Source organism: Cydia fagiglandana, chromosome 6 (assembly GCF_963556715.1).
Source record: "Cydia fagiglandana chromosome 6, ilCydFagi1.1, whole genome shotgun sequence".
Lineage (NCBI taxonomy): Eukaryota > Metazoa > Arthropoda > Insecta > Lepidoptera > Tortricidae > Cydia > Cydia fagiglandana.
Genome location: NC_085937.1, coordinates 12,858,426 through 12,877,368, shown reverse-complemented (window position 1 = coordinate 12,877,368; position 18,943 = coordinate 12,858,426). Strand labels below are relative to the sequence as shown.

The window sequence follows — 18,943 nt, the reverse complement described above, 5'->3', positions numbered from 1 at the left end:
TAGTACGCCGAGTGCATCCACATTGCATTTTTAACAATGCTATGCAACACGCGTATCAAATAAATATAGTCGAATGTGAATCACTACAATAGGCCGACGTTTTAAATTGCAAATGCTGTGAAATATACTGCACAGAACATCTACCTATATATTCACTCGTTTTTGATTTTAGATCAATCAATTGAAAAATAATCTACATACTTTCTTCATGCATTGATTAAGAACATTATGTTCTTACAGGTAATTCATTAAATTGTACATTTATATATATTAAGAGATAAGTATATAATTTCAAGCTCACGTGGATATTTACGCCGTACCCCGATCCATCCGTTCAAATATCTGGTGTTTTATTACTTAGAGACTAGTCTAGTCCGTGCTTAGTGCTCAAAATGTTCGTTGGCCAACCGTTCATGGTGTTTAAATTCAGGTAGCCGTTAACTCCACGTGGTGTTAAGTGAGACATAAGTTTAAACAGCCGCGATAATATTCTCATGGCTTCATGGTTCAAGGTAAAGCGCATTAGTATGCGGAAAACATAACATACCGCCATACCGTACCTGGGCCGCGAACCTTTGCGTGGTATCACTACGCTGTTCAGACAACTTATATTTGCATTAGATCAATATCCCTTTGCTTTTTCAGCACAAAAAAGTAAAAATTGTTCTTATATCGTCACTACTGTGAAAATATCTCGTATGTAGGTATCCCATAGGTTACATAGGTACACAGAACAAGAAAAGAAATAATGTACTTAACTAAAGTTAGACCAAGAAAAGTCTGCAGGGAGTTTGATAGCCCACGCACACGCAGTGCAAGTGTTATTTATAGAAGTTTGAAGTTTAAAATATCACTTGCCATGCGTGGGCTATCAAACTCGCTGCAGACTTTTCTTGGTCTAACTTTAGTTACATTTTTTATTATCGACATAACAAGATACGAGCTTTTTTCTAAGTATGTAATTACGATATATGTACATGTGGGCACGCTCTGCTTACTCGTAAATAAACGAGAGACAAAGAACAGCGGCGCAAATGCACATTGATTTTTGTAACTCATGAGAGTCATGAGCTCACAAGATTAGCATCTTGTGATATCGTGAAATTTACCATGCGAATTTACAATTTTTTATGTTCTATGATCCTACCTGAATATCAACACTGCAACATTATTATCGCAATGTTCACTATGTCCTTAAAACAAGTCGATTGTACCTCAAAAATACTACTATGAGCCATCGGCTATGGATCCTTGACAACCTTATGACATTATATGATCAAAGAAATAATAAACGTGCTACGGTATGTGACAAAAGTAAGCCCATCAATTTCAGCCTTATTACAATACCATAAGGTGCAAAAGTATACCTAAACACATAATTGGTTCCCATACCACAAAGTAGATGTTAATAAACATGAAATAAAATAAAGTACCAGTAATGTAAACCACTTTAATTCCAAGTAATTAATATTGCTTGATTGAATTGAAACAAATACACAGTACACTTTCTACGTAAGGCGAAAATTTAACGTGAAATAAATAATCACAAAAGTTACCACATTATAATTTGTATTATGTTAGTTACTTAAATCTTCTTACGCTGTCATTTATTCACATTAAAGCTAAATATTATGTAGGATATGATCAACACCAGATATAAAAATCGTGCACGAAGTATGATTCAGTATTTATTTATATGATAATAGTCAGGTATTTAGTAGGTATTTATAATATGAATTATCTATCATTGGTGAGAAAATAGCTTTAATCTGAATACTAACTATATAAAATAAGACTTGGAAACCTAAGCACAAACTACTCAAATATTTTCGCATTTGAATGAATACTTTGAATTGTCACCCGTTGTCTCTCAATATTCCTGATATTTTAGATACATATTAAAACGGATTGATTATGTTTTTGTTACTTTACTACTTTTACAATAGTTATGCTAAAGTTCAGACCTATTTACGGATTTAAACGACATCGTCAAATTTGTATGTAATAATCATGTGTTTTAAAATACCTATCGCCTTAAATATAAATGTCAAAGCATTGAAGTAATAAATAATACGTCAATTACAAGCAACTACAAAAAATAATAGTTTGGCACTGTATATAACAAAGAAAAAAAGAATATGAAAATACTGAGGATATAAATAGCAAAAAAATATCACTTAGGTACGTAATTTAAAGTGGAATAGCACTTCATAATTATGTAGACGATTAACAATATTTACAAAGTATAACAACTCCCAAACTCGCCAGGAGCAAGTCCTATATACAAAACGATTGTTTGCCCACTATTCCTCACAGTTCACCTCTGGCAACTTGAAAGAATACTAAACTTAATCCATTTCTAATTTACCCATTTTAATACACACGAGGGTCAGCTGCCTGAAAGGCGAGTGCTTGATACAAGCAAGAGTAGAGAAAAACAAAACCACAATCACCATAACATTAGTTCTACGACTGATCGCCTCAATCGGAATCCACCACATATTGCAGTTACTTGCCCGTTATAGTTTAAGTACATTCTTAGCCAAGAAAAGCGACTAAAACAAATGTTTACAGACTAAATACTCATTATATATTATAGTTTTATATTGCAGATGATTATACAGTGTTTACTCTAATCAATAACAATCGTTACACGAATTGACACAGAAACTTATATGTTACAATTAAATAATAGGTAATTGATTGTTCACGAGAATATTCTACAACAAATATTCGCTAGTGGTGTTATGTATAAGTTGTACTTTCACGTCTCACGGTTCTTTTACTTAAGCTACCTTTATGCTTCCCTTGGCCACGAATAAAGTTATCTGAGCGGCGCAACAGTGACGTAGGCAGCGTCAATCGCCAAACATATATGAAAAACAAATGTATGGCGACCAACGCTGGCAGCATCAGCGTCAAGTGTACCTATTCTCTCGGAGCATATTTTTCGTGGCCTTCGGGCTATAATATATCTCTCGTCCACGGTGCAATTTGGTTTGGTTCTGAATATACGTCTGGCGCCATGGCGGAGAATTAAAACAATTGTCGCCAATTGTTGTCACCTTAAATTCGTACCAGACGAAGCTTTTAAATACAGTTGTTTTGGTGCCGGTAACAGATCTCACCCTGAACTAAATGAACGAGAGTTCAAGACAATTGTGATGGGTATATAATGGCACTATCCATGATGTATATCTAATTTACGTCCTTCAATACAACGATTGTAGAAAAAATAATTCTTCCAGTCTATGGTAACAATACAATTATAAATTGAAATGCAAAAAAATATAACTACCTTAAATATTAAGCACATTTACAAGTCGACCTAGCCTCCGACAACTGACTGATACTGAAAGACAACTTACAATTTACAGTTAAGGGGCCAGCCCGCAGTCTATAACACTGACTCTTACACAGATTGGTCGGTCGAAGTCAAATTCCTAAACCACGTATCACAAGACAGACCATAGTAAGGTACGTTATTCTAAGTCAGAGCACCTTATAATTGTAGAGATCATCGCATCCTCCCGAACGACGCCATCTCATGGCTTCTCGCCGCTTACTCGATATAATACAGTCGATATAATAATTAGGTATATACTGACAATTTACACACATACAATACATATTTTAAAACAGGCACGTCAGTAATATTTAGAAGTCAACATCCAAATACTTCAAATTCGACAAAAACGATCGATATATAACAATTCACAAAAGTATTTTGAGTATTCCAATAACTTTTACTAGCACTTTTAAATAGAGAGCATAGCATTATTTTCTTTCGCTCCCGAACATCTCCCGCACGATGTCATGACAGTTCAGTTACAAGTGAGATTCCTCGATAAGAGTCGAAACGAAAGATTCGCTTAAGCCCGAAGCTTTATAATTTCAGCCACACAATGTCCAAGGTGGGATCAAACGTCGCTCTCTCCGTCGGTGACGTGCGTGGGCTGGCCGAAGTTCCTCGTGATGCACTCGCTGACGGTGCGAATGTTGGCGAGGTACCTGTGCGCGGGCTCGTCCGAGTCGTAGATGGCGCTGAGGGACTCGAGCGAGACGAGGGCTTCCGAGTCGAGGAGGCGGGAGGAGGCGCGGGAGGAGACGTCGTCGTCCCGGTCGAAGTAGCAGGAGTTGACGTCGCTGAGTGCGGCCTCGGCGTCGGTGAGGCCGGCCTCGTTCAGCATGGAGACGTTCTCTAGCGCGGGGTCGTCGGTGGTGTACCCGGTGCTCTCGGGCTGCCCGCACAAGCCGTCGCCCTCGCCCTCCGAACACGACGAACTCCACTCCGATTGACTTTCCCCGTACAGGGCTAATTCTCGATGATTCGTCATCGGAACCTGCGGGTCGATGAATTTGGTGAGTGTAGGTTTTTTTATAAAAATTAAACGACAAATGTTGTATGTATGTGTATGTGATGCGTGTTACTTATTATGTATATGTTTTTATTACATATATAATTGTGAGTTCCTGTTGGCTCTATACATCTATTTAAGATTCCATTGTTATTTAGTTAGCTGTTGGATCTCCTTATGTAAATAAATAAATAAGGCTAATGTGAATGGAAGGTAATTTACCCGATTATGTAATCGCTCTTGTATCTCCTTTTCTTGTTTTTCTTTTTGAGCTTCTGTGTCTGCCGGGATCTTCCTCTCGCACGGCGGACTGTAAACAAAACCAGATTTTTAAAGGTGGCTCGATTTAACATTTGCTTAAATACTATTTGTTTGATTAGCATAAGTTGAGTAAAGAAATAATTGTATGTATTACACACACAACACAACAAACAATTTAAATACTTCAGAACGTCAAAATGAGCAATTCTATAAAAACTAGGTCCCAACTATGGTTTTAGGATGCCACGTTTTTTGCAAATCAATAAAATCTAAATCCAGCATGTGTATAGTTTGCCTTCAACTGTTACATAGATATATCGTTACGAGCATTTCGCAATGATTTAATTCTACGAGTTCGTCGAAAAATTCTGTTGTGTTCAAAATCTATGAGGTGCTGAAACGTACAGAAGCCAATGTAATCAATCTTTGTAAAACTTTATTCCTCGTAGGTACCTTTGGTGCGGCGAGGTTTCCTGCGGGTCTGGCAGCTGCACCACCACGTCGGTGGGCAGCACGCCGGGGAAGTCCTGCCGCGGGGAGGGCTCGGCCCGCGCCAGCCCCGCGATGGCCGCCAGCCCCACCGCGTGCAGCGGGCTGCTGTTGTTGTTGCAGTTCACGCTGCGCACCGGCGACAGCGACGGGTTCGTGCCTCTGGGGTGGGAAACGATAGAATTAGATTCATCGGCAAGGCTGGAAAGTATTCTCTGACTAAAAATCAAAGCGGGAAAATGTAAGAAAAATTACACTAGAATTGTCAACAGAAAACAATATTAGCGGGTCATTGAACTGGCAAAGACTGGTGATTTGGCATCCTTGGCATTCCTAGTAAGTATTTTAATGAATTAAGCAAACGTTTGAGACGCAAGTAGCAAGCGAGGCTCCACTCACCTTAATTCTAATTTCAATTCCTTCCGCTCCGCCTTAGGCGGGTTAGGTTTGATAAGATTCTTATCGTCGAGCAGCCTCTGTATTTCTCTCTCGAAGGGCGGCACGCAGGCCACGTCGGTGGGGCTGCGCTTACTGAACTGCCGGTCGTGGTTCAAATGTTTCAGGTTATTAGGTCGACTGCCGGAGCTCGAGAAGGAGTTCGTCCGCTGCGCGAGCCGACCGGCCACGTCCTTCTTGTCCGTCTGACTGCACCCGTCCCGCTTCACCGACGCGAGCATGTTAATAATGCTCCTCTGGAGCTTCTCCTCCTCCTTCTGGAAATTTATATTCTCCTCGATGAACTTGTCGTCGAGCGACGGCTTCTCGCTCATCTTGCCGCGCTTCGCGTACAACTCGGCGACGCTGCCGGCGGGCGGCTTGCCGGCGCGGACCGGCGGGTAGTCGTAGGCGGGGCTCGGGCGCGCGCGCGGCGGGGAGGGCGACGCGTCCGTGGTGCGCGAGTAGCTCTCGTCCGAGGAGCTGAGGCTGGGCGAGCGCGTGAGGGAGCTGAGCTCGTCGGCCGAGGAGTGCACGCGCGGGCTGCGGGCCAGCGGCAGGCTGTCGCTGGAGCGCGGGCGCGGCAGGCGCGCGGGCGGGCGGCGCTTGTGCGCGGGGCGCGGCTCCGGCGGGCGCGGCCACGGCGCCACCAGCGCGCGCGGCGGCGGCACCGGCGCGCCGTGCGGGGGCGGCGGGGGAGGGGTCTCCTCCGACTCTTTGTTGCGGCGGCCCTTGCTGCCTTTGTGGTTGTTCCCGTTGCTTTGATGCCCGTTGCTAGGTAGAAGGGGCTCGTTTTCGGCGACCGAGGTTTCTCTCAGGGGCGGTAGCCTGTTCGGCTGGGCCGCCCTCCTCGCCGAGTTCTGCAGCATGGCCAGGGGGGTCGCGACGCCCCCGTAGGCGGTCGGGGGTCCGTTTTGCGACGGACCGTTAGAATGGTTGACTGTGCCGTTGCCGCTAGATGTCGCTCGGTCGGTCAGGAAGTACGTTGTCATTTCGCCCTTCCCTTTGACTTTGACCTTTCCCCTGCAGACGAACTGGTAGGGCAGGTCCTTGAGGTAGTGGTAGACTTCTTCGGTGACCTGCGTGTGGTTGGGGAGACCGGTGGAGTCCATGCGCGACGCCACGTTCACCGTGTTGCCCCAGATGTCGTACTGAGGTTTCCTAGCACCGATCACTCCGGCAACTACTGGACCCACGTTTAGACCTGAAAAAACCGGACAAGTGCGAGTCGGACTCGCGCACGAAGGGTTCCGTACCATAATGCAAAAAAAAACGAGAAAAAGCAAAAAAAAACGGTCACCCATCCAAGTACTGACCACTCCCGACGTTGCTTAACTTTGGTCAAAAATCACGTTTGTTGTATGGGAGCCCCATTTAAATCTTTATTTTATTCTGTTTTTAGTATTTGTTGTTATAGCGCCAACAGAAATACATCATCTGTGAAAATTTCAACTGTCTAGCTATCACGGTTCGTGAGATACAGCCTGGTGACAGACGGACGGACGGACAGCGAAGTCTTAGTAATAGGGTCCCGTTTTACCCTTTGGGTACGGAACCCTAAAAAGAAGTGTATAAAATTTCCTGTGGTTAAAAATAATGGATTTTGTCTATGAATGAAAAACACAATTATTACTATAGTTTGTTTTTTTTAGCATTAGAAATAAGGTAAACAATCTTGACGTGTCTTTTAATTGAAAAACACATTTTAAAAATAAGTTACGGCAAATATGTAACAATTATAAATCTAATACGATCATTTATATTCTTCTGCTTTCATAAGTAATCGTTTTTGATTTTTTAAAAACCTGATAACACTGAGTATGTGGGGGAAGCGCTGCTGGCCTAGCGGAAAGCAATGCGGAGGTCGCGGGTTCTAGCCCCGGCTCGTACCAATGATTTTTCGAACTTTTGTACGAAATAGCATTTGATACCTACTCAAAAATCACGTTTGTTGTATGGGAGCCCTTCAAATCTTTATTTTATTCTGTTTTTAGTATTTGTTGTTATAGCGCCAACAGAAATACATCATCTGTGAAAATTTCAACTGTCTAGCTATCACGGTTCGTGAGATACAGCCTGGTGACAGACAGACGGACGGACGGACGGACGGACAGCGAAGTCTTAGTAATAGGGTCCCGTTTTACCCTTTGGGTACGGAACCCTAAAAACCACAACATTTTAACGCTTTGATCAATTTGATTGCCGTCGGTAAAATATGGTCTGTATTGCTCACATCGCGTTTGTCTTGTTTATACTTTTTTTTACGTACGTACGTACGTAATTATCCATGTCAATTTCCAGCATAAAGAACGAATACTCATTCGTGTATTAGTTCGCCGGATAGCTAGCTTGAGCCAATAAAAATGCCTAGCAATCGACACACGTTACTTACCGACTCTCAGCATGAAGTTGTTGTAAGAGTTATCGTTGATGTCCTTGAGCTTGTCGCGCATCGCGAACACGAACTCGACCAGTGTCGCCATGTGCTTGCGCGTGCTGGCGTCGTCTAGCATTTTCTTCTCGGGGATGAGTCCCACGGCCGCCATGTAGGTAGATCCCACTGTTTTGATCTTGTCTATCGCGCTGAATCGGTCTTCGCCCAATAGCTGCAAGTTATTATAAATCGATTAATTTGGCGCTGTCTACTGGGCATCCATCGTATAAAAAATGGAACCTCGACACGAAAAGAAGAAGAATTTGGCGCTTGATTGGAATACTCATTCGAACAATTCATAACGGTGCATAATGCGCATGCTGTATTACTACATTGAATAACGATAGCGTATTTTAAATATTAGCTTATGTAAGTTACATTAACCAGAGAAAGAGAAAGATATTCGGAATAATGCTTCAAATATCGAGAAAAACATTTTTTTGCATGAATGCATATTCTTAAAACTACTTATTTTAAGAGACATTGAGACGTAATTTCAAGTTCACACCTTGAATTTAGTCGTCATATCCTGTACAACTGAGATCCTTGAATTGCCTTCTAATTACGAATTCTAGTCGCGTTTCCGTTTCCATTGTAATTCTAACGAAACTATAAGCCACAGCTGAGCCATGACTAACATCCTTTGTTTTAATTTATTGATTTATTCTTCGTTACATATTATATTGTAGCAGGCACAGTGAATCTGACTCATTGCGATTGTATATTATCATGGTAACTCAATTATAGCATTAGCTATTTACGCGTATATCTATATTCGTATTAATATTCAACATCGATTAGCAGCCTTAATATCTGATGTTGATTTTGAGTGACCCTAATCTATATACAATTAGACTCAGACCAAGAATAGTCTGCAGCGGATTTGATAGCCCACGTAGTGAAAGTGTTATTTTAAACGTCAAACTTCTACGAAATTATGACGTATAAATGACACTTGCACTGCGTGGGCTATCAAATCCGCTGCAGACTTTTTTTGGTCCGACTCTACAAACGACACATACGGACGTAAATTATCTTACCAATGTCACATACTCCTATATAGAACGGTTTTAAATACAAGTGAGCGAAACGCTCTAATATCCTGGTCACGGCACCAAATTGTAAACTACCTACCTTTGTACTTTTGCATACCTAGCGATTTCAAAATACACTTACCTCATCAAAGTCAGCAATGATCTCGTTAAGCAGCCTGAGACACTCCATGCCCTGGTTGTTGCCGTCCAGCTCCATGTAGAACTCGTGGTAGTTGGTGATGGAGGCGAACACCACGCCCACGCGCTGGTACGACTGGTGGTACAGGTCCTGCCGGCGCCACTTGTCAGTTGCGCGCAAGCCAGCGTAGGGCAGTGACATAGGCCAGTTCCAAAGTTAATTTTACGAGTCGGGGTTTGGAAGATAGAAAGGGAATGGGTTTTTTGTAAGGCTGTGGTCAGCTTATTGTGTTCCCCGTGTGCAAATTTATTTTACTTTCGGGGTTTTGATACGTATATTGAAGATATTGTAACTTCTTTTGTATTTATAGAAAAATAAAATACTTTCCAGCTTTTGAGAAATCCCCGGTCATTAAAGAAAATGTATTGAAATTAATAGTTTTTAAAGTGCGCACAGTGCACTACATTTGGTGTACCTAAACATAGTTTTCATTTAAATTTGTTAGTGATTAGGATTTGAATTTTAAAGTGTTTTAGTTCGGCCAATGGTTATGTCACTGTTCCCTATTCTTGCTTGTTTAAACAGCGAAGCATAATAAAAGCTAACATCGGATGACGTTGTGATACTGCCGCGGCAAACAACCGTATGTGCATTCTAAAACTAATTGCAAGTGTACTTTATTCAATGAAAACAAGGTACACAATTAAATAAGTTCTCGAATGCACATGCATTTGTTATGCATGCGCGCCAAATATGAATAGCGTGTATACTCGTAAATCATAAGATGACAATGAATGAATTGCATGTAGTAAAAAATGTGAATGATTTATGACAATTCATATTAAAACATGATGTCAAAATTGAAAATGAATGAGTTGCGTGTAGACGTGAGACGTGAATGATACATGCAGATTAAACCCCACATAAGCAAGCCACAGACCATGGTTAGGAAGCATTGAAGCGAAATATGATAGAAATATTTATAAAACTGTGCACTTAGTAAATAGAATTTCAAACTGACATTTACATTTTTTTTATCTGATGGTTGATTCCATTACCAAAAGCACAAGTCAAAATTAGCAAATTCAATGTTCCATCGTCTGTACAAGTATGAAGTAAAATGAATGAAAAATAAAGTATAAAATGCCAAGTCAAATTAAGATGGACATCGATGAAGCCATGAATTTATGTTCTGATGTACATCATAAATTTATCTGACCTTTACTTACGCTGTAAGTGTCACATAGGTATTATTTACAGTAAAACTAGTAAACTCGCTATGTAGGTCAGTAAGTTTATCATGTTATAGAAAGCACATATGTAACAATTATGAAAAAAAGCATTCAAATGGAGATAATGCATGAATGTTAATTGCAATTAGAATGAAGCTTGAGTAGTAGTTACCATGTTGGTCCGGAACTGGTTGTCCAGGAAGTGAGTCGCCACGTGAGCTGGCAGGAGGTTAAACAATATTCTTCTGTTTGACGCCTGCAGTAGCAAAACAAATATTATAAATGGCAAAAAATAAAATAGACGCTCAAATATCAATAAGAATCTTACGCAAACAAAAAACAATCACATGGAAAACACGGTAGTTACTTAGATTTGATATGTCGGCGGCCAATCGTAAAATTCGCCAGATCATGAAATTCCTACGCATATCATGAAAAGTCGCCATTTCACGATTAACGCTCATCAACAGTCTGTAGTAATTCGTTTATCTAATCCTGTGTTTTTCAAACTTTGGGTCGCGACCCCCTGGGGGATCGCGGAGCCTCTGCCAGGCTTAACATAAGCGAAACATTTCGTTCGTACTAACGGGGTGGCGTCATGAAAAGTTTGTAAAACACTGATCTAATCTATCACAATGCCTCTGAATGTAAGAAGGTACGTATGTAGTGAGCGTATCAATAGGCTATTAAACGTACTTGTAAGGCATCCATGTCTCTCTTCTCATCCCTGGCTTGGGCCTGCCAAAGGAAGTCTAGCCGCGCCGTCCACTCAGTCTGTCGCGCGTGCAGCAGTACTGCCAAAGCGAGAGCGAGCGTCCAACCACACGCCACGTAAGCTGACCCGATTATGCCTGGTCTGAAATATAATAAACCATGGAATTACTATCGTCGTTTCAATATTGTTTGGTTGGCTGTAATTATTTTCTTTTTCTTGCACTTTTTGTATTAAAAAATCCTGTCCCGTCCAACGCGCAACATACATATAAAACGCTCTCCCGTTTGACCTTACTACCTTCACAAATAATGTATAAGGTAGGTCAAAACACGCGAGTAGAGTAGGGGTAGAAAATTGTACATATTATGAGTGTTGAGTGTAAAACTAATATGAGACAGAGAGCGTAAAATTAGCTAGCAGTGTAACAGATACTTTTGCATGTTAAATCCATACTAATATTATAAATGCGAAAGTCTGTCTATCTGTCTGTTACCTTTTCAACGATTTGGACAATTTTTGTCTGGTAAGGAGATAGTATGGGTCACGAGAAAGGACATAGGGTAGTTTTTATCAACACCATTCCACGTAGACGAAGTCGCGGGCAGAAGCTATACTTATTACATATCCATGGTAGCTTGAAATCGTAGTTTGTTCAATGAACTTACTCAGTCATGAGATCGTAGCAGTCGAACAAGTCTTTATGGTAGGCCATGATGACGGCCATGTACCCGGCCGTCATGAAGGCCAGGAGGATGCCTTTGATCAGGATCGGCAGCCGCAGGAACACAGCCACGGCTAACATGCTGAGACAGCAACCTGTAATCATAATTGTTATATCTATGTGAATGTCATCATCATCATCATCATCATATGTGAATGTGCTCAAAATTAATAATTATGAATTAAATAAATATTAAAATATTATAGGACCATTTTTACACGAATTGACTAAGCCCCATGGTAAGCTCATGAAGCTTTGTGCTGTAGAGAACGATATATATATAATATACATAAAATACCTACATGACTCAGGAAAAAAAATATCTCTATATCATCATCACACAAATAAATGCCCTTACCGGGATTCAAACCCAGGACCATCGGCTTCATAGGCAGGGTCACTACCTACTAGGCCAGACTGGTCATCAAATTATAGACGTTAAAAAAAAAAAGTACAGTAGTCGTAAGTACCCAGTATATCAGCTATTAGGTCCGTATCGCATAACTATTACAGTGACATCCGCTGCGCTGAATATTAGGCATTGGATGTTTAGCAAAATCTCATAACAGAGATGAACTGGCGCATAGCTATTGATTGACATAACAAGGTGTATCATTACTATTTATTCCTAATAGCAAACCAAATCATTTTGGCGCTTCATGAAGAATTTAAAATACCTAATTTTAATTCATCAGCACTATTCAGCACGGCTACCACGAGTAGGCATATGACGTATTTGCGTTAGCGACTGCTTGAACTCGATCGCATTTCCGCACCATACGTCAGTATTAACGCAGTCGCTAACGTAAACGTCAAGCGTCAAATAATGGTACGGCTACAGAAAACGGCTACTGTGTTACATACCTAAAGTGATATAAAGAGGAACAGGGCAAGCCCGATGATCAGTGCTACTCCATAACGCGGCGGCTATGTCTCCAGACGTAGCTCGGATGTCCGCCATAGTCGTTACGTTCTCCGTCAGGTTACGGCACACGTCTACTTCTCTACACGTCACCTGAAATTAACAGAAGATATTATCAGTTCATTTTCATTGCTTAATGATTGCAGAAAAAATATTAAAATGGAAAGAAGACTAAGTATACATATAGACCACAGGCAGCAAAAACTAGCACCATCGTAAAAATAGTGATGGATATTTTCAAAACAGAATGATGGCTGATATCTCACGGTATACGCCGAAGTGTCGTTACCAGTTTAAGAACGAGTAAGACCGCTGATTAGGAACTAAAAAACCGTGACGAAGTAATAGCAGAATAAAGTGGTTCTTAATAGGTACCTAGTTATTTAGATTACTTACCAAATTGGCCTGTCGAACAGCATATCCTAGCACAATCGTGATTGACCTGTTCCACAGCATATGAGAGAAATTGCATGATATGAACCGTAGCCTGGCTGCCAAAAGGTCAGGGCGAGTACGACCGCCAACCACGCGAAAGAATAGTGGAGTTGGTTCGTAGTGGTTTAGGCTACTTACCACATTGACCTGTCCAACTGCGTATCCCAGCACAATCGTGAAGGTTGTGATGGCGTTCCTCAATGCGAACGGACGAGAGACATCGCACGGTATGAGCCGTAGTCTCGCAGCTAGCGTCAGGGCGAGAACAGCCGCCGACCAAGCGAAGGCCGTGACGAAGAGTAGCAGGAGGATGGTGGTGCGGGGTAGAATGGCGGCCTGCAGGGCGCCAGCGGCGGCCACGGCCCCTAGTGCGGCGCCGAGCGAGCCCGCCCAACCACCGTCCGTCGATGCACGATACTGGAAATCAGATTGCCTGTATTATAGGTACTCCAGCTATGTGTGTAGGAACTTGATAATTTGAAAGCTGGGCCTTATAAGGATCGCTCTACGTAAAATAAAATTTAGCAAACAAAATGTGGGAAATAGTAGTGTAACTATTTGTAAGTCCATGGTATTGAAATAACTATTTTTCATGTCTCAATTGGATTACACGTGCATGGTGTTAAAAAAACAATTAGTTTTCGTCGATCCTAAGCAATCTCAGAATAAACTACATATTTCAGCTGACTAACCGGCAATGTTATCAGAATTACAAGCACCATGAAATTAGTTTATCAATAGGCATGTTGAATATGGTCTTCTTATGGATTTGTTTATTATTAGAACATAATGTTTGAAGCTGATTCTATGCCTATAGAAACGATATGACGATGACTAAATAGAAAGATGATTAATAACTAAATATATAAAATAAATAAAGAAGTAACTATATTTTCTCTAAAAGAAGAAGATTAGCGACAGAAGTAGTGGTGTATGGCGAAAAGTTTTATTTTTCATTAGCTAGCCACGTACCAAATGACGCACCAAACAATGCAACTAGTATTTTTTTTAAATAAAAGCATGAAATTACTTGTCAGTTTCGGTTTACTAGCTAATTGTTAATTGAGCGAATCTCTATTCTACGCCTTTCCACTCTTGACATTATGTACTACTCAGAAAATCTATACCTATCTCAACTCAGCACAGCGTAGAAATAGGTAAAACCAACTCACCATTTCTAACGCGTCCTTGATTACATTACAAGCATAAGAAATCGTATAAGTATTTTCAGATCGTTTTTAAGATACGTATGCACATAATATACCTCAGTAGTCCATTCCGTCGAAGTATCGCCCTTGAATAATAGCCTAGTTTACATGCCCGCGGCATCTTTATTGGCTCTTAATTCTGGTAATGTGCCTCAAACACGTATAGAAACACCGAACGTGTTTCGTATTCCAATGAGAAACTAAAACGAGATAACCAATAGATACACGTAGAAGTAAAAGATGCTATTCCAGGGAGTAATTTATTATAAATGCGCGTGCATAGAATAGTTTAGGCAAATTAAATTACTATATCTGGACGGATTCACAACGAATGTTTACCCACTCTCTTTTGTAGTGGGATGTCAACTTCTTTATGATAGCAGCTGAATAAATAAACCTTTGCAAGTAGATAGGTAGGGAACTATAGTTCGTTTTTTTTAGCATTAGAAAAAACTTGCAAGAAGGAAAGCGATCTTGACATGTCTTTTAATTGAAAAACGCTTTTTAAAATTCAAAAACTATTACTTATGAAAGCAGAAGAATATAAATGATCGTATTAGATTCATAATTGTTACATATTTGCCTAACTTATTTTAAAAATGTGTTTTTCAATTAAAAGACACTTCAAGATTGCTTACCTAATTTCTAATGCTAAAAAAACGAACTATAGTTACCTGCAAACTTCCTATTTTATTTATGCATTCAACTTTGTATCCTTTGGCGCCAATACGAATAAGTAAAATTTGTTAAGAGTCATAAGTTCTCGCCGACCTAACGCCGCCCCCATACAATCGAAGTCACGTTAGAATGTTCATCCCAAGTTTAATGTTATTTCAGTAGGTATGTCGTTTTGAAATGAGAGCGTAACTTCAATGGTATGACAGCGGCTTACCTACATAATATTAAGGAATCATACCTAAACCTCACAGAGAAATTAGGGGTATACCTCGCGCCGTGCTTGTAATCAGAAATGAAAATAAGTGATAAGTACCTGTCCTTCCTTAGCGCTATCTTTAAAGCAGAGCGTCAGCAGATGCACATGCGTGGCCTTCTCGCGGTGCACGGAGCGCGCGTCGATGGCCTGCGCCAGGTACTTGTTGACGCGGTTTGTCGGCTGGTGGTACACAGACGAGTGACGCTTCTTCAACGGCCTCTTGAACTTCTCCGTCACTTTATTCTGTGAAAACATCTCAGTTCAACGCGACTGACGTGATTATATCTCACTTTTGGGGATGTGATGATGCGGCATGAAGGAACTGCACATTCAAACGGTTAGGGTGGGGCGATAGTCGTGAGGGGTACACAGGTCCACCGCATGCCGGCAAGATGCTTCATTCTAATTTCTCCAACTGACCTTTGAACGGAAAAGTTCCGGGCTCCGAAGCAGCATCACATCATTAGAATACAAGTAAACATAGTATTTACAAACAAAAATACAGTTTTGTAGAATTAATCGATTACGGGGATACTCTGTACATGTATACGAAGAATTCTCAAAGACAGCGTAACGAATTATAGGTACCAACAGATCTGATATAGATATATGTATGTATGACGGGTTTCGAGAGATATTTTTAAGACTTAAATAAAACCCTTAGTGATTTATAATTTTCAATCATGAGCATTTCTTTATAAAGGACTGATTTTTCAATCAACTAGTTATCAATTAAATGTTAAACTAATTTCTCACGTTTGGTTTAAATTCTGCAATTGCTATCAAACAGTTAGGTAATTTTAGCTAAATGCTAGTCTTACACAAGCGACCTCTCTGTTTATCAGATAGTAAGTTTTGTCATCTAGCATCTAAAAATCAGACCTAAATCGAACACTCATGAACAAATTAAGTGAAATAGGAAACACACTAATATTAGGGACACTCCATGCAATTTAGTCGACAGTTGGGAGTCATGCCATGCTCTAGTGCTCGGGTGGCTACGTAGTCGGGGCAGCGAGTGAAACACAGTTCAGTGCGCTCGGCTTTATTCTCAGACAAAACTGAACTTAAAATTATCTCAAATACACATAATATTTCGACAATTTTGAAAGAAAATAGGCCCAATAGGAATGGTGAATAGTGAATGATTTTGAGTGCTCACGCAGCTTGTTCTTATTTCCCCTCATCGACTATCTATAACAGTGCCAACGATTCAGTGTTCCGAACAGGTGAAACCACATTACTTAAGGTCAATATCGAGAGTTTTGGAAAATTAAGTGCTCTTCGCCCAGTGGAGGTGTGACACAACGGTACACATACACAACAGTGCGCTTACTGTCCCCGCGAGTATCTGTTGTGGAACTAATGTCCAAGGGCGGAACATCTGAAAAACAACGAGCAGACGTACCAGATTAGTTGCTGGCATATCCAGACATTTCATAAAATTACATTACACTACCCCTATTTTATACTGGTTTCATTATGAGAACATTGAAATAAATTTCACATTTTCTTGGGCCAATCCATGAAATAAAAATCAACAATTTGTGCGTAAGTACATTTAAGATACATACGTGAAAGCTTGAACACACCAGCAACTAAATAGGGAAACGTGGGCAAGTAACGGAACGTCTGTGCTGTGCTGACATTTAGAAAAATAAAATGGTGATATTTCTAACCGGTGACATTTGAATACCTAACGTTTTCAGAGTTTTAGTGCAGTTGAGGGGCTAGTGACACAGGGTTTAAAGCTCGGATTCCAAAACGTCTATCCGGACCGGCACTGCTCGGATTTCCAAATGCTTGTATTATTTTGAAGCAAAGCCAAACTTATCTTAAGTATGATAATATTTCCGCACACGAGGATTTTCTGCAAGATTCGCAAAAAGCTTAAATGCGAAGTTGAAATAGATAAAGCAGCATTAATTTATTGAAATCCATCAATCCAAATTCAAACTAACTACTGGGAAATCATAAAGCGAGGTTATGTGTTCACACAAACAAACGCCATCGCGATCGTCAACTCTCGTTATGCGTATAATTATCCGTAAGCGGGAAATCATAAAACTCGGCGGAAATAGCTTATGGTCTTTGTAACCGCTAAGTACCTATAAGTAAGAACTATAGGTATTTTAAATCCTAGGTGCAAGAGCGGAACGCACATACAAGGCTTAGTAAACATAACCTTTGCGTGTTGTGCGCTCCGTGCGATGTATGCAATGTTTGCGAGCTTATCTGCGCTATTTTTAGATAGCAATCGATCAATTTTAGATTTATGCATATTCCAGGTATATTACCTAGGTATCGAGGAAATAGTTATACCTACATACGTACACACTACACAGTTGAAGAGCTCTATCGTGGAGCGTTTTAATAAGTTGAACTAAATGGCTACGGCGCTAAAAAGCTACCATATATTTTGCGAGATAGTCAATTGTGAGCGTTAAGTTTGACAGTCTAGTTAGTACAAAACGTATGGCATCTTGCTGATTTTTATTTATTAGAGATAAATCACAATTACATAATATTTTGATCCAAAAGCATCGTTAAACCAGAGTGGTTTGTCTCGATACTTCATGCGATTTAGTTCGACGACTTCACGATATATTCTCAACCGCTTTTGTCTTTTATTTATTGACGAGAGGGTATAGTGAGTATAGCGTGGATAAGCTCGGTGTGTAGGTATAATGGATGAGGCCGTGTGGACCGTGGGGTGCGTGGAGCGGACGTGGTGCATGACGGCGTCGAAGGTTTGGTGCAAGGGGTCCGCGGGCTCCCGCGCGCTCACGTCTTCCGCGCGCATGGCCGCCAGCCGCAGCGCCTCCGCCGAGCCCGGCTCCGCGTGCAGCGCGCGCCGCAGGTCCAGCACCTGCCATGCCAGATCACACCGCTACAACCTCCTTCACAATCCTTTGGATAATGTGCGGTATACTTCAAACTTCAAACCGAACCATTCAATGTTACTTTTGTGTGCGCCACGCGTGCTCATAATGCATCTTTCCCTTGATATATTTACAACTAGTCTTACAGTGGACCACACATTATACAAAACAATGTCAAAAGCTTCGAGACACTTTGCTTACAACATCGAAGTGTCGAGTGGCTCGACATAATAATATAAGGTGTAGCCCCAAGCCATAGTTCGATAAGCTGGACCTTTACCTTAGCTAAGGTATACACCCATACCTACATGAGAGAAAGAGCACCTTCTTCCTAAGTTTATGACCAAAAAAATACAGGCAAGTATTAATGTCTTTGATATGTAACTGTAAATGACTGGTTTTGAGTTTAGATAATGTGAATTCTAATTGACGTTATTAAAGCCTACAGCCAACGCTTAATTGTTATTCCGTAGGTACACTAATTATAGAATGCGTCAAAAGCATGGTGCAAGAACTAGCGAGTGGTGAGATTAAATTTATCAACAAATACTATCTTACTACGAATAGGGAAGTTTTGCGATGCTCTTTCTACCACATCGCGTAGACATTATTGTGTAGGTGATAGGATCCATGAAAGTCAATAATAAATGTAGGTAATAGGTACTACCTATAGTAGGTACTAAATAATGCACATCAAGTGTTTGACGTTAACATCCATTGGCATAATTAATGGGTGCACGTTGA

General features: G+C 40.7%; 1 protein-coding gene across 1 annotated transcript in view; it reads right to left on the bottom strand.

Annotated features, from left to right (window-relative positions):
• Positions 1-1,435: 1,435 nt before the first annotated feature.
• LOC134665260 (Ca(2+)/calmodulin-responsive adenylate cyclase-like) overlaps positions 1,436-18,943 on the bottom strand; it is a 79,791-nt gene continuing 62,283 nt past the window's right edge. The window contains exons 10-22 of the mRNA XM_063522157.1: positions 18,025-18,186; positions 15,375-15,560; positions 13,314-13,592; positions 12,683-12,833; positions 11,763-11,913; positions 11,079-11,238; positions 10,555-10,638; positions 9,154-9,300; positions 7,936-8,149; positions 5,508-6,747; positions 5,073-5,270; positions 4,581-4,668; positions 1,436-4,343 (exon numbers count right to left, since the gene is read on the bottom strand). Of these exons, the coding sequence (XP_063378227.1) occupies positions 3,921-4,343; positions 4,581-4,668; positions 5,073-5,270; positions 5,508-6,747; positions 7,936-8,149; positions 9,154-9,300; positions 10,555-10,638; positions 11,079-11,238; positions 11,763-11,913; positions 12,683-12,833; positions 13,314-13,592; positions 15,375-15,560; positions 18,025-18,186 (3,483 nt within the window). The 3' untranslated portion in view covers positions 1,436-3,920. The remainder of the gene's footprint in view (positions 4,344-4,580; positions 4,669-5,072; positions 5,271-5,507; positions 6,748-7,935; positions 8,150-9,153; positions 9,301-10,554; positions 10,639-11,078; positions 11,239-11,762; positions 11,914-12,682; positions 12,834-13,313; positions 13,593-15,374; positions 15,561-18,024; positions 18,187-18,943) is intronic.